The sequence below is a fragment of the Akanthomyces muscarius genome (assembly GCF_028009165.1).
Source record: "Akanthomyces muscarius strain Ve6 chromosome Unknown contig_16, whole genome shotgun sequence".
NCBI lineage: Eukaryota > Fungi > Ascomycota > Sordariomycetes > Hypocreales > Cordycipitaceae > Akanthomyces > Akanthomyces muscarius.
In genome coordinates, this window is record NW_026611617.1 from 289,466 (window position 1) to 311,621 (window position 22,156).

The window sequence follows — 22,156 nt, forward strand, 5'->3', positions numbered from 1 at the left end:
TACCACTGGCCGTTTGTAGAGTTGAGAGAGGTGCTGTATTCACTACATTTCTGCTTTATTCCTAATTCTCCATTCGCCGAACGACTGGCAAAGAAATATTGTCCTTAATGCCACAACATTTGCCACTGATAATACACAGGTTATGTTTTGAGTAATTTTGTCCCTTTCTTCTAATCTGGGTTCCGTGGGCCTGTGCCACGGGATTGAGGACGTAGCCTCCTCGCTCTCATGATTTCAACAACGCCTCAGATGCTCTCCTAGTCTCCTCGTCCCCTCGCCCCCTCGTGACTTACAAACAAGATAAAAGCGATCCATTCGACAGAAAAGAAAAGTCTCCCTCATTCCGTGCCTTGCAATAAACCGATGCTTCGCCGGCACCTTGTCGGGACTTCCTGTGCGCTGAAACAATTTTGAGTTTGCAGCACAGTTGAGCAACAAGATGCAATTATGTACTATTTTCTTGGTTTTTGGTGTGATTTTTTGTTTGGTATCCTTTCGAGTGCGCAATTGCAATCCGGTGAAATAATTACGCGGGAGTGGCCTCGGCAGCGGCGCCAGTAGGCAGCTTCATCTCGGTGCCGCCCAGGTTGGTGGACTGGACCTTGGGGTTCTTGCTGTAGTAGTCAGAAATGGCCGACTTGATGGCATCCTCGGCGAGCATAGAGCAGTGCACTAGGTTATCAGGTTAGCTTCAATTGCAACGATGCAAGCATGCAATTGGGATGAGCAAACATACGCTTGACAGGAGGCAGGCACAGCTCCTTCGCAATCTCCGTGTTCTTGACCTTGCCGGCGTCGTCGAGGCTCATGCCGCGAACCAGCTCGGTGAGGTAGCTGCTCGAGGCAATGGCGGAGCCGCAGCCAAATGTCTTGAACTTGACATCCGAGATGGTGTTGGTGTCGGGGTCCACGCGAATCTGCAGCTTCATCACGTCGCCGCACGCCGGGGCGCCGACCAGGCCGGTGCCGACATCGAGGTCCTTCTTGTCCATGGATCCGACGTTGCGCGGGCGCGAGTAATGGTCGAGCACCTTTTCGTGGTATGAGCGCTTGGCCGAGACGGAGAAGACAGGGGCTGCGACGACGGCAGGGCGGACGAGGGCGCCGGAGACGGTGCTTCGGGCAATGGAAGAGCCAGCGGCGGCGAGGGCGCGCCCCGAGGCGAAACGAGCAGTTCTGGACAGCATGTTTGCTGATGGAATGTGTGCGTGTATGTGTGTGTGTAGTTGTGTGAGGGGTAGAGTCGGAAGTCGAGTGTGTTCAAAGAGATGGAAATATATCTCTTTGCTGGCGACAGCCGGGTTGGGGAGCGGCGATGAGCGAAAGATGACCGATATATGCGGTCGAGGTTTCAGCTGTTTGCGCAACTCAAGGGGCTGAACAAATTCGCGCACGCGGTTCGGATATGCGCCGTTTGTAGTTCTGCTGTATGTTTTTTTGATGAAACTGCGTATTGTAGGAGGTGAATGCAATGATGAGGTGGTGTTGCGAGAAGGAAGAGCGAGCTATCTCAGACTGTGTGGCGGACGAACTATGCAGCCCAGCCTACTGGTAGCATGTCTGCGGCCGGTAAATCTTGTCGCCTCCCACTCCCTCCTCCTCCCAGCACTCCGGCGCAAGAAAAGCCAAAAATTTCCCACACACAGTGCCTCTGCGCCTCTATCCGGCCAATCAGCGCCCTCTTGTTCTCGGCCATTACGCTATGGTGGATCTCGGTCTTTCGGAGCTGATTGGGCCACACTGCTTAGTCACCGGATGCACCCCACTAATTGCCGGCTATGTCGTCAGAAATACTTTGGAGCTTCTGGGTACTTGCGGAGCTAGCAGAGACGGCTCCGAGGTGGGCATTTGGCGGCGCATTTTCTGCCAGCCAGCCATTTTTTACTGGTGAATGTGTTCCACGGTTGCAGGTCCCCCGAAATCGCTGCCAGCTCTTTGATTTCAAATCCCCTGCCCGCACTACCCACCACGCCCAGTACTTGGCCACCACTGGCCACCTTTGGCTCCTCGGGGGCGCCACCGCCCGCTCCTCTTCCCCAGCCAAACAGAATCAATCTGATAAGATTTTAAGCGGGGCCATATGTCCGATCACGTGCCGACGCGTTCGGGAATTTCTGCTTTCTCCGAGGTCAAACCCGTGTGCCGTGTTTGCCCACAGTGCGCTATACTGGTAAACTGAGGCTATAGGTCGGTCGATGCCGAGCTGCGCCGCACCAGCACCGACATGGCTGTGGTCATTTGTCCGCAATATTACTCTCTATTATCCACGCTTGCATGTACAACACCAGCTGCAGTCCATCAGCTGCATCCCACTGTACGTCTCATTCTATGCACTATCGCTCACATTCCCACTGGGCCCATTTCCACGCCCTTGAGCCTCATATAATACCGACAACGCACTCTCACCATCGGCCAATAGCTCGTCTGGCGGTCCATACTCTGCCAACTCGCCTGCCTTTAGTACAGCCACACGGTCAAATCGCCGTATTCCTGACAGCCGGTGCGTCACCATGACCACAGTCGACTGTTTAAACTCTCGCTCTACTATGTCCTGAATCTGCTGCTCTGTGGCAGAGTCCACGCTATGCCACGTTAGCAACACATCTTCACCCACTTGGCAGGCTCGTCACGTACCTGCTGGTTGGCTCATCCAAAAGCACCACCCGACTGTCTCGTAGCATTGCTCGGGCCAAACAAAAGAGCTGGGACTGTCCGTGCGATAAGTGCAGCTCTTCAGCTGCCAAGTTCAACACTTGGTCTTCTGGCAGCCCGTTGTCGAGCGCCGCCTTTGATACCACTGGCCACAGTCCGACACGCCTCAGCGCCGCTTCAATCCCGGCCATTGTGCTTCCCCTTGCTGGGTCGAGGTTATCGCGGACAGAACCGTCAAAGAGGAACGGGTCCTGTGTCACGCACGTAACGGCCTTGCGTACTGTTTCGCCGGATACTGTGGCAAGGTCCACTCCGTCAATCACGATACGGCCCGCTGTTCCGTCCACCATGCCCAGAATTGATGTCACCAGCGAACTTTTGCCACTAAAACCTAGTCAGAAACAATCCTGTCAACGCGTGGTAATCCCTTACCTCCCGGTGCGACCACAAAGCGCAACTTTTTGGCCTGGCTGCATGTCCATGTTTATACCGTGCAGCACCATGGTACTACAATTGTCAGCTTTTATTCAAACCACAGTGTCGAGCCGCGACTCACTCTGCGTAGCCAGCCGTCCAGTTGTCAAACAATACTGCACCATTACCCGGCCACTCTGCTTCCAGTCGACCCTCTGGCTCGACTTCTTGAGGAGTATCCTCTGAAAAGCTCTTGATTCGCGATACAGCACCCAAAGAAGTCTCGAGATTGGTCCACTGCTCAATCAGCCCTACCAACGTTTGGCTTAGACTCATCATGTTGACAAGAGCAACACCAACAAATCCAGCGCTCGCAGTACTGCCTCGTACCGTTACCGCAACCGTTGTCAAAAGCACGGCCAGCACACCGACCACAAGCCCCAACACGAGGCCAAGCCACCTCTGGATGCAGAGTAAGAGATAAAACGGCTTTTGGCAATCTGCAAGTAGCCTCTCCAGCTTTTCGACATGGACGCCCTCCCAGCCGTACGCCCGAATGGTCATTGTTCCACGGATCGTGTCCATTACATGGGACGTCACTGGTGCTTTTGATTCGAGCTCTAGTAGCCGAAGCTGCCTAGATGTTTTGAGATAGAAGCGCTGCAGCAGATACAACACACCAGCAATAAACGGCAACACGGCTGCGAGGTATGGTGAAGCCACAATGATCAACGCGCCGATGCCCAAGCAACCGCTGAGGATAAAGCACGTCGAAACCAGGTTGCCAGGGAGTACCATGTCCACCAGTCGCATGTCTTGGCTGAATCGATTCACCAGTACACCCGTAGGTGTCGGAGAAATGAAACTCATGGGCGCTCTGAATGCGGTCTCGAGAACGGAGCCGTGTAGATGACTTGCTGACCTCGGCACAGTCACCACGTAGATGAAGTAGACGGCTCCAAACAGCCCAATGCCCTTCAAGATTGCCCACATGGCATAGAGCCCCAGCCAGTAGCCAGTGTTGTTGCGTTCTGCGCTATTGGACCAAAGTGAAATCCACGCGTAGAGCATAGTCCCAAATGCTCCCTCGCAAGAAACAATCAAGGCAAACGTCGCAAAATTCATCCAGCCCAGGGATTTGAAATAGAACTTATACACAGAAACATCGCCCGTTTGCCGAAGTAGCTGCTTTACTTCGTCCTCCTCCTCCTCGGGCTGTACCTCGGTTTGACTTTGCGGCATCGCACTCGGTTCGGTCGCGGTGGTCTCACCTGCGGCCAGCGTCGACGTTTCTGCCACTATATCAGGAGGCCCTTGGCTGGCAATGCGTCCTTCCGCATCTAGGACCACAATCTTGTCGGCCACATCCATCCGGTCCGTGGTGTGCGTAGCTAGAATGGCGATAATACCAAGCTCTCGCAAGAGTCCATCGGGGCCAAATACACGCGTCACTACAGTCTCTCGCGTCACTGGATCAAGGCCACTAAGGACATCGTCAAAAATGGCAATTGGTTTTTGAGAGAACAGGGCTCGTGCGATGGCGACTCTCTGCTTCTGTCCCCCACTAAGTGTGTTTCCATGAGCTCTGATCTGCGTTTGATCGCCGTTTTTCAGCGACGCGATGTCGGTATCCAGGGCGCATGCATGAACCACTGCTTTGTAGAGTCTCTCACGATAAGCAGATGCACCGATGATGACAGATTGGATGGTTCCAGACGAGAGCCATGGAGATTGGTCACAGTAAGAGACGTCTTGGGACGAGAGGCTTACACTGCCACTGTGTATAGTTGTTTCGCCCAATAGGCTTTTCAGCAAGGTCGACTTTCCGCAGCCGACGGGTCCTGTAATCATAGTAACGTTGGTATCGCTGGTTAGATGTAGGCAGATGCCTTTAAGTATTGGAGTCGTTGCATTCCATCCGAAAGTGGCGTTGGCCACGACTATTGATTCATGGCGGTGCTCCACTGGAAGGAGATGGAGCTCAATTCCAGAATTGGTCTGTGGAGCTGGAATATGTTGGTCAGGACTTCCAGTCAGCTTCAGCCTGTTATCGCACCAGGATTCGCTGTTGAGAAACGACTGGACTCGCTCAAAACATCCAAGAGCGCCCGAAATCTGGGGGATACAGTATAAAAGCTGTTGAAGAGGCTCCATCAAGATTGCGAGAATAGAAATTGAGGAGATTGCTTTCGAAAGGGTGAACGCATCGCTATGTTGGACTCTTGCTACGATTGCAAAGGCAGCAAAAGTAACAAGTTGGCCATAGGTACTGGGCAGGTTCACTAAAACAGTTAGTCTCGTGACAGCAATTTTCTTTTGGTAAGAGGAGTTTCCTACGGAGGCAGATGTTGAAGCTTGACAGGCGTCGGTACTTTTTTGATCGATCGATCTCCGCAATGCGGAACTCGCGGATTATTTGCTGCATCTTGTCACTCAAGCCCAGCATCTTGACCTGCTTCATGTGGCTCAGCACATTGGCCGTGAAATTGACACGACGCTGCACAGCCTCGAGCCAGAGCTTTTGTCGGGCCGTCATGAACCCGGCTGCTCTCAGTGACGTAAGAGTGAAAACTATTTAATCTGGTCATTAGTTATATCATCGTATTTTTGATTTGTGCAGCGCACCTATTGCCAAAATGATTGGTGCGATGCAGATGACGCCAATCTGCCGTTCAAGAAGCCAAACTGACAGCCCGAGTTGCAAAATGCAAGCCCAGAGATGCGACGTCAGTAGATACCATGTCTCGCCGATTCTCTCGACGTCAGACTCTATCAACGTTATGACGGCCGAATCTCTATTCTCGGCAGCACCTGCGCGAGATCTGGTCAATTTTGTGTAAATCAGACCAATAAGGCCGCCTCTTGTCATGGCCATTAAGCGAAATGCCAAATGCTGGTAGAATCCTGTAATAATCTATGGAACGGAAACACCAGTCAGAACAAATTCAATGGCATCACACCACGCAGACATACAGCAGTTGCAAAATACGACAGCGCTACCGCGCCAATCAAGCCGTGACCTTGACTTCGGATTTCCGGGGAATCAGGAGCGAGTGTATTGTCGATAATGGCTGCGATAATGAACGGCTGAGATATATTCAAAGCAACTACCATGAGACGTGGAATTGCAACTTTGGCAAGCTCGGTTTTCCAAGCCCAGAGGGTGGCAATGGCTAGTCCGTGGCGCCGGTGGCGGTCACCTAGATTTGTTAGGGATATTTCAGTAAATGTTGGGCACCTTCTTACTTTTATTCCATTGCTTCGATAGCTCTTGTGTCAGATTGTGCGGGTCAAGCTTCTCGTGGATGTCAAACAAATCTTTCAACGTTAGGGCTTTCTTCGACCCCTGAACGAGAAGAGAAGCCAGCCATAGAAACAGGCCACGGCTAAGTAAGCCACTCGTTGCTTCTTTTGATAATTTCGTGTATGCTTCTAGCAGAATGCTCCGCTTATTGACTGTTTCAAGTGCTAGAATAGCCAATTTGAGGACGACAGCCGCTGTCGTGGTTCCGGCTAGGGCGCGAGCTTCGCTTCCAAGCCAAGCCGTACGGGTTCGAACAATATCGAAAAGAATAGAAAGAAAAAGAAAGATGGAAATTAGAAACGACGGTCTCGAGGTGTTCCTGTGCTCTAGAATAGACAACACGCCGAGAGCGATCGCCGTAACGAGACCGATGGCTGCAGAAGCAATGGCAACCTGTGAGGTCTCGGAAACTTCGAGGGACTTTTGCACCAGGATCGCAAGAAGAATGCTGCTATACGTCGCGATAGTTCCCTGACGTCTGTCAGAGAGATGAAGAGAAACGTTGGAGTAGTCGACGTACAAGTTTGGCTATTAGGAGCAATGACGGCCGAACTTTGAGAGACTTATGTCGCAGAAGTCGTACACATTGAGCGGCCGCGACAACAATGAATAAGCTCGAAGGCAGGATGGACAGAGTTGATTCTTCGAATTTCACTACGCGGAGAGTGTTAAGAAAAAGGGCTGCCTTGATGGTATTCAATACGCACCAGTAAAGTCGAATCCTCCGCGACAAGCAGCAGAGGCGACGACAGGTCCAAAAGCAGCATCGTTGCATTTAGCAGCCATCGCATCCATCGCACCCATAACTTTCATGTTGCAATAATGAATGATTGTAGGATGTATCATAGAATAATCACAAAACGAACTTGGCAAGCTGCCATTTATTAGAAGCCTTGTTACCCCCTCTTGCCCCTATACAGTCATAAGGCTGCGAGCCTGGTATTAAGCGTGCGGGTACAGCGCCAGGTTAGTCTTTTACGCCGCGTGGGTGGCTTGCGCAACGGCCGCGTACGTGCACCCGATATCGCCGATGGAACCTTTGACATCGTAATCATCAAGGCAAAATGGAGGGGTTTCAGCTGCTGAATGTTATCGAAAGGGCGGCACCGGGCATCTTGGGATGGTCGGAAGTACTCCCAAACGGGCTCGAGGCCGGGAGTTGTGATTGCTTTCAAGTATGAAGACCAGAGGCTTTCACATTATGAAACTCTGGCCGGCTTCTGTACTTGTGTCTGCGTTGTTTGCCATACGAACGGGACTGTTGCAGATTGCCAGTGCTGATAAAGGCGGTCGACTGTAGGAGCAGAGATGAAGATGTCAAGTCCGCACGCAACATGGCATCCCAGTGCTGAACCTCGACGACTGATTAGGGAGAGCATTTACAGGGGCCTGTTCAGCTGCTATAGCGGCCTCTTGGCGTTTTCAGCCCTGTAAGTGCGCTGTCAGCTCCCCGGCGACCAGGCACACCAGGTCCTTTTAGCGTCACTCCAGTGGGCTACAGTGGACTCCTGCGGCTTACCTAAAAAGCGGCGCCCCTCCCCAGGCACCAGGTCGAGCTCCCCGCCTTCGTCATTGCGGGGCTGGCAGCTGGTAAACACTGCAACAGCACAGGCTGCATCACAGCGGAACTGCAAACACTGCGAGCTGACAAGAAGCACTTCGCCCGCGTTTGACGATACAGCCACTATTGATAAAGATTTGGCCTTTCAATCCAACGCTGGAGCTTCATCGGCTGCCGATTGCCCACCATCATGGCTTGCCCACATCTGGAGGCAGCCAGTACGCCGCTTCACCCTTCACATGCTGACCTCGTCGCTAACTCAATCATGCAGATCTTAGTCCTCCGAATCCGTCCCAGTCGGTCTATCGTGAAGACTGCACGCAGTGCTTCGATTCTCTTGTAAGCCGCGTCTGCTTCTGTGTCCTGAAGTACCACTAACGGTGACAGGACGATGCTGCTGGCCTCGATGTTTGTCTCCAGTGCTTCAACGGCGGCTGCGCTGGTGATCGCGCCCACAACCGCCTTCACAGCGTGCTCCGATCCCACCCTATTACTCTGAACATCCGCCGAACCCGAAAAGCAGTCGTGCGCGATGAGCCGCCGGCGAAAATGTCCAAGTTGGCCATCGCCGCAGAGACGGACGAAGACCGATATGATACGGCTCTAAAGGCACAATGCCTCGAGTGCAATATTGACCTTGACGTGGCAAATCCTAAATTAGCTCCTGTCATTTCGGGCGTAATGAAAGCAAATACGTTCTCTCACAGCGAGGAGGTCAAGGCTTGGGAGCAGGAGCTCACGAGCTGCGAGCACGTTCTTCTGATGCAGCAAACCGAATCTCGGAAAATTGAGCAAGGAGCTCTTGGCCATTGCTATGCGTGTGACCTAAGAGAGAACCTCTGGCTTTGCCTGGAGTGTGGCAATCTCGGCTGCGGTAGGAAGCAAATTGGTGGTGTCGATGGCAATTCCCACGCGCTGGCGCATTCCAATGAATCCTCGCATGGCGTTGCTGTCAAGTTGGGCTCAATTACACCAGAGGGAACGGCTGATATATACTGTTACAAGTGTGACGAGGAGCGCATCGACGAAAATTTGGGCCCGCACCTCGCGCATTGGGGTATCCTGCTTGCCGACAGAGAAAAGACTGAAAAAAGCTTGACCGAAATGCAAATAGAGCAAAACTTGCGCTGGGACTTCAGCATGACGACCGAAGACGGCAAGGAACTTAAGCCTCTTTTTGGGCCTGGCCTGACTGGCCTAAAGAACCTGGGCAACAGCTGCTATATGGCGAGCATATTGCAATGCCTCATGGATATGCCCGCATTTCGCGACCGCTACTACCGCCCCAGTGACGATCTTCCCATTGTCGACGATCCGGCCAGTGATCTCGAAACACAGCTGCGAAAGGTTGCCGACGGTCTTTGGTCTGGTCGCTACTCCAAGCCAGACCCTGCTTTGACAAACGAGAACGGCATAGCACACCAAAAAGGCCTGGCCCCTGCCATGCTCAAGCACTTGATCGGAAGAGGCCATGCTGAATTCTCAACTATGCGCCAACAAGATTCATTTGAGTTTCTTCAGCACATTTTCAAGATCATCACAAGATCCAAGCATGACGATGGCCGAAAAGATCCTACAACGGCGTTCCGGTTCGTCTTGGAACAGAGACTGCAGTGTTTGTCTTGCAACAAGGTCAAGTATAGCACCAACGAGCAGGATGCCATCTTCATTGACGTCCCTCTTGAGAAACTGCCAGCTGTTGAGGGAGAGGTTGCTCAACCCGATGCTTACAAGCCTGTAACGTTGAAGGAGTGTCTGGACAACTTCACGGGTGCTGAAAAGGTCGAGTTGACTTGCGCCGCATGTGAAAGCAAGGATGGCTTCACTAAGCAGTCTCTCTTCAAGACATTTCCCGAAACCCTCGTTGTTAATGCTAAAAAGATGACAGTCGTCAATTGGGTTCCGATCAAAGTTGATGTTCCTGTTATTGTGCCTGACGAGTCTTTTCTTCTCGATGATTATTTGGCAAAGGGACAGCAACCTGGCGAGGAACTCCTTCCGGACGAACCCGAGACGCAAGCGCCATCTTTTGTGCCCGATGAGGCTGCCCTTGCGCAACTTGAGGCCATGGGCTTCCCTCGCAACCGTTGCGAAAAGGCACTTCACGCTACGGGCAATTCCGATGCCAATGCGGCCATGGAATGGCTGTTTGGTCACATGGAAGACCCTGATATTGATGCACCACTCGTCATCGAGGGACAATCTGGTGGTGGCGCGTCAACGGCCGATCCTGAAAAGATTGAGATGCTAGGCGCCATGGGTTTCGCTGCTCCCCAGGCCAAGAAGGCACTCAAGGAAACGGGAGGAGATATGGAGCGTGCTGTGGAATGGCTGTTCAGTCACCCCGATGATCAAGGAGAATACGACGATGAAGGCACAGGTGCAGAACCAAGTGCCCCTCAAGAACCTCCAGGCACAGCAACCTTGCCCGCACGCTTCCAGCTTCAGTCCATTGCCTGTCACAAGGGAACCAGTATTTATGCTGGGTAAGTCCGATTCCGCCTGACGCGAAAAGCTGCAAACTCCCATTAACATTCTGATAGTCATTACGTCGCGTTCCTCCGCAAGCCCAATCCCGAGGATGCCAGCGGTTCGACCTGGGTCTTGTTCAACGACGAAAAGGTGGTTGAGGCGTACGAGGTGGAGGAAATGCGCAAATTTGCATACGTGTACTTTTTCTCGAGGTGCTAGACGGTGCATGAGAGGTTTCGGCAAGGGTTCATAGACAAAAGGCAGGCGAATACAAGCGGGGGGGCTGATGAGAAACGACACGGTGCATTGCGAAGCGCGTTTGAGCTAGTGCTCCGGAGTAGATGTAGTTAGACTGTTGAAGTACAACACATGCAATTGCTTTCATCTCCCATGCTTCATTGAAATGTCCTTTATTCTTTCAACTGTCAAGGCTAGCAGAAACCCAACGCCATACCATGTAACTCGAATTCCAACTCGTCATGAGAACCGGCAACGGGCCAGCCATCCTAGTCGCCCAACCGATAGCTGACAAGCGTGTCAACGCGGTGATTCGCCGTGCTGAACCCGCGCAGCTGCACGCGCTCGCCATTCTCAATCTCCTTGGCGTCTGAGTCCCCCCACTCGACGGGGACGTCGCTGTCGCCGTCAGCGTAGACGAGCACGTTGAAGGTGCAGCTGCCGCTCAGCTGCGGCAGGAAGGTGACGGACGCGGTGATTTGGCGAAAGATGGCTGCGATCTCGGCCTGGATCTCCTGCTCCGTCTTTTCCGGCGCGGGCGCTGCAGCAGCACCCGCGGCGGCATTCTCTTGGTCGGCGGCGCCAGTAGCGGCCGCCGCCGCAGAAGAAGACTTGGACTTTTTGGGGGCGGCCGTTATGTCCACGTTGAACTGCCAGCGCTCGACGTGCTCGCCGGTGTCCTTGTCGGTGATGACGATGACGAGACTCGAGATCTTGCCGCCCACCATCCACTTGTCGAGCTGGGACATGATCTTCTTGATGTATGCTTTTACTTGGTCGTCCGACGAGACTGGGATTCGTTAGCTGGGCGCGGCGGTCGCGAAGCGATCGAAGCGGTCGGGGCTGTAGATGAGCGCACCTAACATGTTGAGGCCATATTTCTTGACACTGTGCCAGAGTTAGCTTTGTTCACTTTCTGCTGCTACCGTGCTGTCTCTTACGCAGTGAAGTCTTCCGCTGGGTAAACGCCCCGTTGGAATCTAGCTTCTGTTAGCCTGCCCCTCAACTCGATTGTTCAGCTCGATTGTTCGGTGCGCTCGTACAGGATCGTGTGAATGGAATATTGAAACTAAAAGCCCAGTTAGCGCTGGATCCGGGAAACAAGCGGGCGACGTAATGCTCACGAATTCGGCGACGAGCCTGGCGCTGCCTTTCAGCGACAGCTTGTGCACCTTGCTCTTGTCTTTGTCTTTGGATGATTTCTCGGACGGCATCGTGTCGAGTGGTCGGTCGCTCTTTAAGGACAGTCAATGTCAGATATCAGTATATGACCGTCGGTACTGGGCGCGGTTCGTCGGGATATGGTGGACTGTGTAAAACGTGTTGTCTCGTGTAGCCGTTGGGATGTTGTTTACTCTCAGTCCACATTGGCGGTAGCTCATGTGGATGTCCAGCGGGGTTCACCGACCGCGGGAGAGCGAGAACACCATGACCAGCACAGCTTGAAGATTCTACAATTGAGCACTTGCATATGCAAAGGTTAATTCAACTTGATTAAATTCCATCATTTTTCTGGCATAATCAAGCAGGAAACGTAGCACCTGTGATGTTCCTGATTATTATCAACATGCAGGGTAGTGGCACTGTGGCTGTGACTGTGGCTAGCCTGTGGCTCAACGGCGCCCCTCCGCTATCGATAAGATTGAATTTTCCCATTCTGGATAGCCATTGGATCGCCTTTGCCGACCGCCAGTTTTTTCCTGGCAGAAAAAAAAGTAGGCTTGACTTGTACACGGCGACACGGACGGTTGACAAGACGTTTCGCAAGGACAACTAGATTTTTTCCAGACCTGTTCCGAAATTTGTGTCTTCAATTTCAATAAACCTTTATATCTTCGTTACTCTACCAATATGGCCGCCACCAAACACTCCATCGCTGATACCGAGGAGGCCAGCCGGCCTGTCAAAAAGTCCAAGATTGTCGATAATGAAGAGCTCTCAGAGAAGGCGCGCCTAAAGAGGGAGAAGAAGGAGAAGAAGAAAGAGAAGAAGCGTAAGGCTGAAGCCGCCCCCGCGCCGGCGGACGACTCGGATGAGGTTATGGAAGATAAGGACGAGGCAGAGGCCAAGGCCCAGAAGAAGGCGCGCAAGGACGAGAAGAAGAAGCTGAAGGAGGCCAAGAAGGCCAAGCCTACCGCCGACGAGAAGGAAGAGAAGGCAGAGGAGGCTCCCAAGTCGAAGAAGGAGAAGAAGGAGAAGAAGAACAAGACCACGCCGGTGGCGACTTCATCTGGTGCCAATGGCTACGAACAGACTGCTGCCCTCAACGGCGTGGCGCAGGCCAAGATTGACGAATTTCTTAAGACGAACCAAATCACCATTACCGACCCCAAGACCAGCGAACCCACGCTACGACCGATCCTTGAATTCGCCCATCTCCCCCCGACCGACCTCTTGACCAAGAAGGGATCGCCTTTTGCCAACTACAAGGCTCCTACACCCATCCAGGCTGCCTCGTGGCCGTTTACGCTCTCCGGCCGCGACGTTGTCGGCGTTGCCGAGACTGGCTCCGGAAAGACCATGGCTTTCGCACTTCCCTGTGTGCAGGCCGTCGCCGCCATTAGCAAGCGCTGCACCAAGGCCGTCGTTGTCTCGCCGACCCGAGAGCTGGCGATGCAGACGCACGAGCAGCTTTCTGCCCTCGCCGCGCTCGCCGGCCTCAAGTCTGTGTGCCTCTACGGCGGCGCGTCCAAGGACGACCAGCGTGCGCTCCTTAGCCGTGGCGCCGACGTCATCGTCGCCACGCCTGGCCGTCTCAAGGACTTCATGTCGGACAACACCGTTAACCTGAGCGGCTGTGCATTCGTGGTTCTCGACGAGGCCGATCGCATGCTCGACAAGGGATTCGAGGAGGACATCAAACAGATTCTCGGTGCCTGCCCCCCGCGCGAGAAGCGCCAGACGCTCATGTTCACCGCGACATGGCCCTTTTCCGTGCAGTCGCTCGCCTCCACATTCATGGTTGAGCCCATCAAGATCGCCATCGGCTCTGGCGGCCGGGAGACCGAGGACGGCTCGGTCGAGCTGCAGGCCAACATGCGCATTACGCAGCGCGTCGAGGTCATGGAGGGCAGCGACAAGGAATTCCGCCTGCTGCAGGTGCTGAAGCAGCAGCAGCAGAGCGGCCACAAGACCGATCGTATCCTGGTGTTCTGCCTCTACAAGAAGGAGGCCACGCGCATTGAGAACATGCTCAGTCGCAAGGGTATCAACGTTGGTGGCATTCACGGCGATTTGCGCCAGGAGCAGCGCACCAAGTCGCTCGAGGCTTTCAAGCTGGGCCACACTCCCGTTCTGGTTGCCACCGATGTCGCCGCCCGTGGTCTGGATATCCCCGAGGTCAAGCTTGTCATCAATGTTACTGTATGTGCACCACGCTCGCGCTCTCAAAAAAATGGATTCATCACTAACTGATCAGTTCCCTCTGACGATTGAGGATTATGTCCACAGAATCGGCCGAACTGGCCGTGCTGGCAAGACTGGCAATGCCATTACATTCTTTACGGCGCAGGACAAGAGCCATTCTGGCTCGTAAGTTTTCTTGTTCCCCTCAGCGCAGCAGGGCCCTAGCTAACAGTTGTAGGCTTGTCAACATCCTGAAGGGTGCCAACCAGCCAGTACCGGATGAGCTTCTCAAGTTTGGCACGACGGTCAAGAAGAAGACGCACGACATGTACGGATCCTTCTTCAAGGACGTCGACATGAACCAAAAAGCGACCAAGATCACTTTTGATTAGGCGAAAGCTATGAACTTCTGTTGATGCTATTCTTGTTTTATTTACCATCTGGAGTTGTTTGGTTCCTGGGTTTTACATTTTATACATTATTTCTTGGAGCTCTTCTTGGAGGCCTTGGCGAACTCCTTTGAGCTCTCCTTGGAGTCTTCCTTGGAGACCTCCTTATCTTCCTCCGTGGGAGGCTCGCCGAGAGAGTCTACGCATTCGACGAGGAAGTCTTTTTCCATGAACAATCTGTTGGTATTTGTGTCAGTCTGTCATATAGCACATTTAAAAGTTTGGGTCCGGAAATATACAGGGCAATGAAAATACGTACATCAATATGAGCAGCACCACGCCAGAGCTGCTAATCATGATGGCAGCCGTGATGGGTGTCTCGTCAATCTCCTTTGCGATGCCTGTTTGATATAGGCCCGCAAATGTAGAGACGGAGACAGCAATGGTCTCGTCGGGAATAAGCTTGCGCACGGAAAAGTTCTCGTTGTAGCGGGTGAAGTATCTCTTGATGAAGAGGAGACTCCAGATGATGCGGCAAAACATGTTGACAATGTTGGCATAGACGAGGCCCTGGGCGCCGAAGCCCAGGACGCCCATGAATATGTAGGCCGAGCCGGCAAACATGGCGGAGAAGAAGCCCATCCAAACGGACTGCCGGTGGACCTCGGCCTCGGTGGCGACACTGGCGACAAACGACTCGGTCAAGCCATTGATGGCCAGAAAAGGCACGTAGAGGCAGTAGATGGCAAGGACGTCGCCCGCACCCGAGCCGTCCCAGCGGCTGCCGACAATGATGCGCAGCAATGGAGGTGCGGCAAAGGGGCCGATGCTGACGACAAAGCCGGAGAGGAGTAAATACAGACGCAGGAGCGTGTGCAGGCTCTTGCTGGCCTCGCGCACAGCCGACGGCGTCTTCTCAGGCTTGACGAGCAACTTGGAAAAGTAGCTGCGGGTCGACTCCTCAATCGGCTGGAAGAGCAGGCGAGCGAGCAGGCCGCCGTAGTTGTTGGCGAGGGCGTACGAGCCCTGGACGACGGGCGAGGCGAGGAGGGAGATGAGAAAGGTGTCGCCCTGGGTGAGCATGTGCTTGACGACGCTCTGCGTCATCATGCTGCCGGCGAGGCGGATGGTGGGCCTGTAGAAGCGGGCGAGGATGAAGGCGCCGGGGTTGGCGTTTTCGATGCGCCGCGGCAGCAGCGAGTAGCCGACAAGGCTGCCGATGCGCCAGCCCGAGGAGACGTAGACGAGGACGAGCGCCGACCCGTACGCGAGCTGGCCGAGCGCCCAGGGCATGACGCCGACCTCGATGCCGCGGCGGGCCGCGTTGACGGCCGTGGAGAAGACGACGAGGCAGCGCACGCACGTGGCGATGGACTCGGCGGCGGCGCGCGTGCGCAGCAGCATGACCGACTGCAGCAGCACAAAGCACGGCTCCGAGAGCAGCTCCACCATGGCCGCCAGGCCGTACACCTGTAGAGACAGCGTCATGTACGGCGTCTCCAGCGTCGAGGGGTTGGCGTAGGCGAGGTACATCCAGCCGAGGCCGAGGCTGGTCACTGTGCCCAGCGCGATGGAGAGGTAGCCGAGATTGATGAGGGCCTGGCTCTCGACGGGGTCCATGGACCCCTTCTTCGCTTCCGGCTTGTCCTTGCCGCCACCTGCCTTGGCCTTTTCGCTCGGCGCGGCGGGCACTGCCGCAGCGTCGCCGTCCCCCTCGGTGGACGGCGGCGGTGCTTTCACGCCGTCGCCGATGCTGCCCTGGCGCTGGATGGCCACGCGCAGGCTCTCGCGCGCAAAGAAGAGAACCGAGAGGTAGTACACCTCGAGCTGCGTCGACAGGCCGAGCAGCGGCGCCGTGAGGTACCGCACCAGCAGCTGGTTGGCGATGAAGGTGATGAGGCGCGAGATGAGCTGCAGGATGATGAGGATGGACGCGCCCTGGACCATGGTCGTGGAGGGGCCGCCCGCTGCTGCTGCCGCCGCGGCGCCTTTGGGCGACTTGGCCTGCTTCGGCGTGGCGCCACCTTTGCGTCCCTTCTGCGCCATGATGAAGTTTTGGGGGCTGGCAGGCGAAGTGATTTTGGGGGCCGTAATGGCGCTTGCAAGTTTGGATTTGAAGATGGTGGTGATGGTGGTGAGTGGAGAGATCAAAGGAGGCGCGTTTTGGCCAGATTGGGCTTTGGCGGGGCGTTTGATTGGATGTTTGCGGTTCTGCAGTGGCCGCGCAAAATTTGCAGAATTATGCTACAAGACATGAAATATACTCTCAGGAAAAAGGAGACGTTAGAGTTGATTTACAGTTTTTCTTTATATTTTCTAGAAGCTTGGGAGCTGGATGTCGAGGAAAACCGGCCGGTGGCATGGGGTGGCACATGTCATTGAGACACGTCTAGCTGAAGATGGTATTTGATATAAAGGTCTACACTCCCCTTGGCCTGTAAAGGGAACTTTAAGCAAACTCGGAGTCACAGACATGATTTTGAGATTTTTTTTACCCTGGCCGCATCCTTTTTCCACTTGTGTATCCGCGCATACCGCGACAATCACCAGTCGTCCCTGTAGGCATGTCGAGGAAGTCCTAGAACAATCATGTAATTATGAAGCAATATAGATAGAATCGTTCTGGACTACAATAATGGGGGGATCTATATATAAGATAGTACATCGGGACATGTCTGCCATACTGCGGAAAACATCATTCGCGGCTTTTCATGAGAGTCGAAAACTTTAAACCAACTGCGCCAAAAACTTTCATGACGGCTTTACAGTATGCAATAACTGTGTCTAAATTTCTTTCTTTGAGGTGCGCTGCGACTACGCTCCTGGCGTAATCTCCGTTTCGTTGTCTGGTGATTAGACATTGACTGCAGAAAACTCGACTCTCAAGAGACGTGCAAGTGTCTGAGCTCTGGGAATGCGAAAATGCCTGGTCTTGAAAGCATCATCTACAGTACTTCTTTTTCTTCAATAAAATGATTGTTTGCAGCTTGCAGACTCTATTTGTATGTTGACTTTTCTCATCTATATTTTTCGTCGAATATTCTATTCCGCTGAAGTGCACTGTATAGACACCACGTTGCAACCATTCTTCTTATTATTTCTCTGTTCGCTATTATCGTTACTACTTTCATTTCCAACCATTCATATTCAACCTGCGACCAATAGCTCATCTCTTATACTCTTCGTTATAGCTGCAAGTCTCGTCTATAGCGACCAATTTGATATGTGTCCTTGAGATGTATCTCAAGGGCCGTTTTCTCGAGGACCGATTTCTCAGTTTGGAGTAGTCAGGTACGATATAAATTTGCCTTTCGCACTTGCACATAAGTAGAATAGAGCCTGAATCCGTCGGAAGGAAAAATTAAAAGTTTAGGGGTGTGAGGTACGTAGCGTTTCGCGGGCCGCGTGCGGTGGCAAAAGATCAACGCCTACGAGCTTGCGCCTGGCACTAACATCTACATGGACCGGAAAATTTGAGGGCGCATGGGCGCACACCAAGCTTGATAGAGTTTGATCACCTCTACTCTATACGTCATAGAGTGCGGCGGCTGTAACTGTCGAGACATTTATCACAAAGCCCATCGCGATGGTGCTCTGCATAGGTGTCAAGCATTGCCGGATAAGAGCAAGCAGGACGCCATTAGTGCACAGGTGATTGAGACTTGCGCAAGGGGAAGATGGCCTCCCTGGCCAGTGCGAAGCTTCCCGAAATCCGCGACCTGAACGGGGCTGTCTGAATGGCTTGCCACAGCCATGGGGTGACGCAGATCTCAGAACGTGTTTGACTTGTCGACTCGTCAAACAGTTCCTGGGACGAACAGCATGTCTTGGCTCACATGTGTGTCGTCTCTCGGTAGAGATTACGAAGGTGTGGGGGGCAGCACACGCAGAGATATGGAGGGCGAGAGCCGTTTTTCGGGTGGTTGGGCCGAAAGGCAAGATTGGTCCAGTGTCTGTTCTCTCTCGGAACCCGTGGGGGTCTAATTGCCCATCTTACTCGATTCAGCAATGCGCTACTGATTTCGACCTCTCTGAGATCGCGACCAGAGTCCGTCTTCCGACAGCTCCAAAAAGCTGCCTTGAGACTCGAGAGCGAAAAGGTGACGAGGGAATGTTCGCGCAGGTGATTGCACCAGTAGTATTGAACAACGACCTCGGACGAGCTAAATTGCTTGATTGCTTGATTACTGCGTGGCTCGCGCTAATTGCTTGGTAGGGTGCCATCTTTTTACCAGCGGGCGTTGGGATACGGTTATGTGACTCCTTGTCTCAGGAAGCTTCACGTCAGCGGCGCAAGAGAGACTGTAAAGTTCTGTTCCCTCGTTGGCCAGTCACATTCTTTTTCCTTCTCCGATGCATTTTTAGCCACTGATGGCTATCAGTGGCCATGAGAGCCAAGAATGTAGTCCACCGTCCAGTGTCTTACAGCCGCATTCCAGCCGCGCACCATCAGCAAATGACGGTCCCGATTGGGCCAGCGTCGGTGTCTCACTTCTTCTCACCTTTATTCCCTCGCCGTCGGAGGAATGGTAAAGTTTTTCCCTTTTATGGATGAGAGGTGGCCGCACCGGACACCCAATTCCAGGTTGCCGCGAGCACGGTCTTCCACATTTGATGCCCACCCGGGCCACCTATGGGCACAGCCTGCCCAAGGTGTGCGTCTCCCCTCCTGGCATATCCAAACCGAGACCAGACAGAGCCTTCATGCTGTAGATCGTCGATCTGACGCAGGCACAGCGCTCAATCCCACGCCAAAGCTCCAGAGCTAGCGCGGCTCGCAGCTAGAGCTTGAGCCTCACTTTGCGCCTTTCGCAGCCCCAACCTCTGGGAACCTGGATTCCCGCGCCCGACTATTCAATATCAGTCCCTCAGCACATAATCCACAGTGGAGCTCCCCTTTGACTCTCCGTCTGAACTCTGGACGTCGTAGTCTGTATCCTCGATTGGAAGCTGCGAAAGGCGATCTTTCCAAAGTTCCCACTCGCCCGGAGCCAATCCCAGCGTCTGTGGTAACATGAGCGGCGATGCGAGATTCCCTCGCCCGATGAAGAGCTTGCCCCTGGTGGAATTTTTCGTCCCTCCGCTCCACTATTGCGAAACCTAGACAAGCTTTCTTTCCAGAGCTCGCCCTGAGAAATATCCCGACCTCCAGACTGCCGGGCACAGGTGGGTAGCTTGCGAAGCTGCCCTGGAATGCGATCACCATCATGGACACGGTTGCGCATCAGAAAATGCCATATCTGTGCTTCCAATCTGGAAAGGATCTGTCAATGGATCTGCATCGGGGGAGCTGTAGCTCGTTCGGAGAAGCTCGCGGGCAGGACGGGACACTCCCGAGTCACTTACAGCCCACGGAATATACGCCGCATCGCCATTGAAACGAAATCTATATAAGCTCCTTTCAGTTCCTGCCAAGAGAGCACTTCTTTTTCTGGAGTATCTCGACATCAGCTATCACCAGAGTAGCATCGAGCACCAACAGAACCTTGTTTCTTTTCAACAAATTTACAGCCGCCACCATGCAGTTCAAGACTCTTCACCTCCTCGCCCTGGCCATTGCCGCCCAGTCGGCCAACGCCCAGCTCAGCGCCGATGCCATCTCCGCCAGCCTGAGCGCTCCCACATCGGCCTCGACCGCTTCTGCCGCGACTGGTGCTGCGGTTGACAAGGTTCCCGTACGTTCACCTATCCTGACGTCTTCGCACCCAAAGAGTGTTTACTAACCGATACCGCGCAGGAGATGCTTGCTCACTTCCGCGACATGGTTCACGACGCCATCATCGGCGCCAAGCCCACAGCTGCCGCTGCTTCATCAGCTGCCTCCGCTGCTACGTCAGCTGCTGCCGCTGCCGCGACCGGTCTGACCAACTCGACCGTCCCTCTCACAGGTGGTGCTGCCATGAACAAGACCGCCCACGCCGCTCGCATGGCCCCCGGCAGCGGTGCCATGAACATCACAAATTCCACCACACCCATGAAGCCCGCCAACAACGGCACGCTCTCGGCCGGCAAGCGCGGGATCCTGCCCTCTGGTGATGCTGTTGGCGATGCCGTTGGTGCTGCCACTTCTGCCGTCAGCTCCGCTGCTGGCCCTCTCGAGAGCACCCTCGGTGGTGCCAAGAACGGCACTCTTCTTGCCCGCAAAGCCATGAACTCTACTGAGAGCGCCACTTCTTCGAGCGCCGCTTCCAGCTCTGCTACTTCCGCTGAAAAGCGCGGCATTCTGCCTACCGGTAACCCTCTTGGCGATGCCGTTAGCGATGTCGTCGGTGGTGCCACTTCCGCCGTCGCTGGCCTTGGCCTCAGGAACGCCATGGGCTCTACCGAGAGCGCTGCCTCTAGCGCTACCTCTTCAGCAGCTAAGCGTGATATCCTGCCTACTGGTGGCGTCGTTGGCGATGTCGTCGGTGCCGCCACCTCGGCTGTCAGCTCCGCCGCTGCCCCTCTGGAGAGCGCCGCCGGAGGTGCTAAGAACGGCACCCTGGCTGCCCGCAAGGTCATGAACTCTACCGAGAGCGCTACTTCCAGCTCTGCTACTTCCTCTTCTGCCGCTAAGCGCGGAGTCTTGCCCACTGGCGGTGCGGTTAGCGATGTTGTCGGTGCTGCCACCTCGGCTGTCAGCTCTGCTACTGGTCCTCTTGAGAGCACCGTCGGTGGTATCCTCGGTGGTGCCAAGAACGGCACTCTTCTTGCCCGCAAGGCTATGAACTCTACTGAGAGCGCCACCTCTGCTTCTTCCACTGCTACCTCCGCTGAGAAGCGTGGACTCCTGCCCACCGGTGATGTTGTTGGCGATGTCTCCAGCGCTGCTACTTCTGCCACGTCCTCTTCCGCCGCTAAGCGCGGAATCCTGCCCACTGGTGGTGCTGTTGGCAACATTGTTGGCGCCGCCACTTCTGCCGTTGGCTCTGCTACTGGTCCCCTCGAGAGCACCGTCGGCGGTGTCCTCGGCGGTGCCAAGAACGGCACTCTTCTTGCCCGCAAGGCTATGAACTCTACTGAGAGTGCGACCACCTCTGCTTCTTCCACCTCTGCTACCTCCGCTGAGAAGCGTGGACTCCTGCCCACTGGTAACGTTGTTGGCGATGTTGCCAGCGCTGCTACCTCTGCCGTCAGCTCTGCTACCGGCCCTGTCGAGAGCACTCTGGGCGGCGTCCTCGGTGGTGCCAAGAACGGCACTATTCTTGCCCGCAAGGCCATGAACTCTACTGAGAGTGCGACCACCTCTGCTTCTTCCACCTCTGCCACCTCCGCTGAGAAGCGTGGACTCCTGCCCACCGGTGATGTTGTTGGCGATGTCTCCAGCGCTGCTACTTCTGCCACGTCTGCTGCCAGCTCTGTTGAGAAGCGTGGACTCCTTCCCACCGGTGATGTTGTTGGCGATGTCTCCAGCGCTGCCACTTCCGCCGTCAGCTCCGCCGAGAAGCGCGGTGTCCTCCCTACCGGCGATGCTGTCGGCGATGTCTCCAGCGCTGCCACTTCCGCCGTCAGCTCCGCGGAGAAGCGTGGTGTTCTTCCCACCGGCGATGCCCTGGGCGATGTCTCCAGCGCGGCCACCTCCGCCGGCCCTACTGTCAGCGGTCCCTCCAGCTTCATGACGATGCTTGCCCGCAAGGCTACCACCAGCTCTGCCGCCACCACCAGCAGCGCTTAAGCGGTGCTGTTCCGCATCCAAAAAAATATCCGGCTAAAATAGAAATGTGCTACGACTAGAGCTGCATTTGACATGAACGAAAAATGAGAGACGGAACCTGACAAGATGGATACTGGAGGATGAATTAA

The 22,156-nt window shown here is 54.4% G+C and overlaps 7 protein-coding genes across 7 annotated transcripts; 3 read left to right on the forward strand and 4 right to left on the reverse strand.

Moving 5' to 3' along the window:
- Positions 1-526: 526 nt before the first annotated feature.
- On the reverse strand, positions 527-1,187 carry LMH87_008109 (uncharacterized protein; the record flags this gene model as incomplete). Its single annotated transcript, XM_056193900.1, has 2 exons — positions 527-672; positions 737-1,187. 2 exons carry the CDS (start codon positions 1,185-1,187, stop codon positions 527-529), a joined length of 597 nt encoding a protein of 198 aa, XP_056057200.1.
- A 1,047-nt stretch (positions 1,188-2,234) lies between these two features.
- LMH87_008110 (uncharacterized protein) lies at positions 2,235-7,216 on the reverse strand (the record flags this gene model as incomplete). The annotated part of the gene is made up of 11 exons (XM_056194015.1): positions 2,235-2,288; positions 2,345-2,582; positions 2,635-3,036; positions 3,085-3,159; positions 3,209-5,348; positions 5,404-5,637; positions 5,692-5,980; positions 6,040-6,266; positions 6,313-6,841; positions 6,891-7,024; positions 7,078-7,216. 11 exons carry the CDS (start codon positions 7,214-7,216, stop codon positions 2,235-2,237), a joined length of 4,461 nt encoding a protein of 1,486 aa, XP_056057201.1.
- A 905-nt stretch (positions 7,217-8,121) lies between these two features.
- On the forward strand, positions 8,122-10,622 carry LMH87_008111 (uncharacterized protein; the record flags this gene model as incomplete). The annotated part of the gene is made up of 4 exons (XM_056194132.1): positions 8,122-8,149; positions 8,203-8,270; positions 8,319-10,417; positions 10,475-10,622. The coding sequence occupies 4 exons, from the start codon at positions 8,122-8,124 to the stop codon at positions 10,620-10,622; spliced, it is 2,343 nt and encodes a 780-aa protein (XP_056057202.1).
- Positions 10,623-10,909: 287 nt separating this feature from the next.
- LMH87_008112 (uncharacterized protein) lies at positions 10,910-11,854 on the reverse strand (the record flags this gene model as incomplete). The annotated part of the gene is made up of 5 exons (XM_056194247.1): positions 10,910-11,430; positions 11,500-11,528; positions 11,582-11,620; positions 11,684-11,709; positions 11,765-11,854. 5 exons carry the CDS (start codon positions 11,852-11,854, stop codon positions 10,910-10,912), a joined length of 705 nt encoding a protein of 234 aa, XP_056057203.1.
- Positions 11,855-12,491: 637 nt separating this feature from the next.
- On the forward strand, positions 12,492-14,377 carry LMH87_008113 (uncharacterized protein; the record flags this gene model as incomplete). The annotated part of the gene is made up of 3 exons (XM_056194363.1): positions 12,492-14,003; positions 14,059-14,171; positions 14,224-14,377. The coding sequence occupies 3 exons, from the start codon at positions 12,492-12,494 to the stop codon at positions 14,375-14,377; spliced, it is 1,779 nt and encodes a 592-aa protein (XP_056057204.1).
- Positions 14,378-14,463: 86 nt separating this feature from the next.
- Positions 14,464-16,420, reverse strand: LMH87_008114 (uncharacterized protein; the record flags this gene model as incomplete). Its single annotated transcript, XM_056194483.1, has 2 exons — positions 14,464-14,611; positions 14,694-16,420. The coding sequence occupies 2 exons, from the start codon at positions 16,418-16,420 to the stop codon at positions 14,464-14,466; spliced, it is 1,875 nt and encodes a 624-aa protein (XP_056057205.1).
- A 3,473-nt stretch (positions 16,421-19,893) lies between these two features.
- On the forward strand, positions 19,894-22,028 carry LMH87_008115 (uncharacterized protein; the record flags this gene model as incomplete). Its single annotated transcript, XM_056194597.1, has 2 exons — positions 19,894-20,049; positions 20,112-22,028. The coding sequence occupies 2 exons, from the start codon at positions 19,894-19,896 to the stop codon at positions 22,026-22,028; spliced, it is 2,073 nt and encodes a 690-aa protein (XP_056057206.1).
- Between the last annotated feature and the right edge of the window lie 128 nt (positions 22,029-22,156).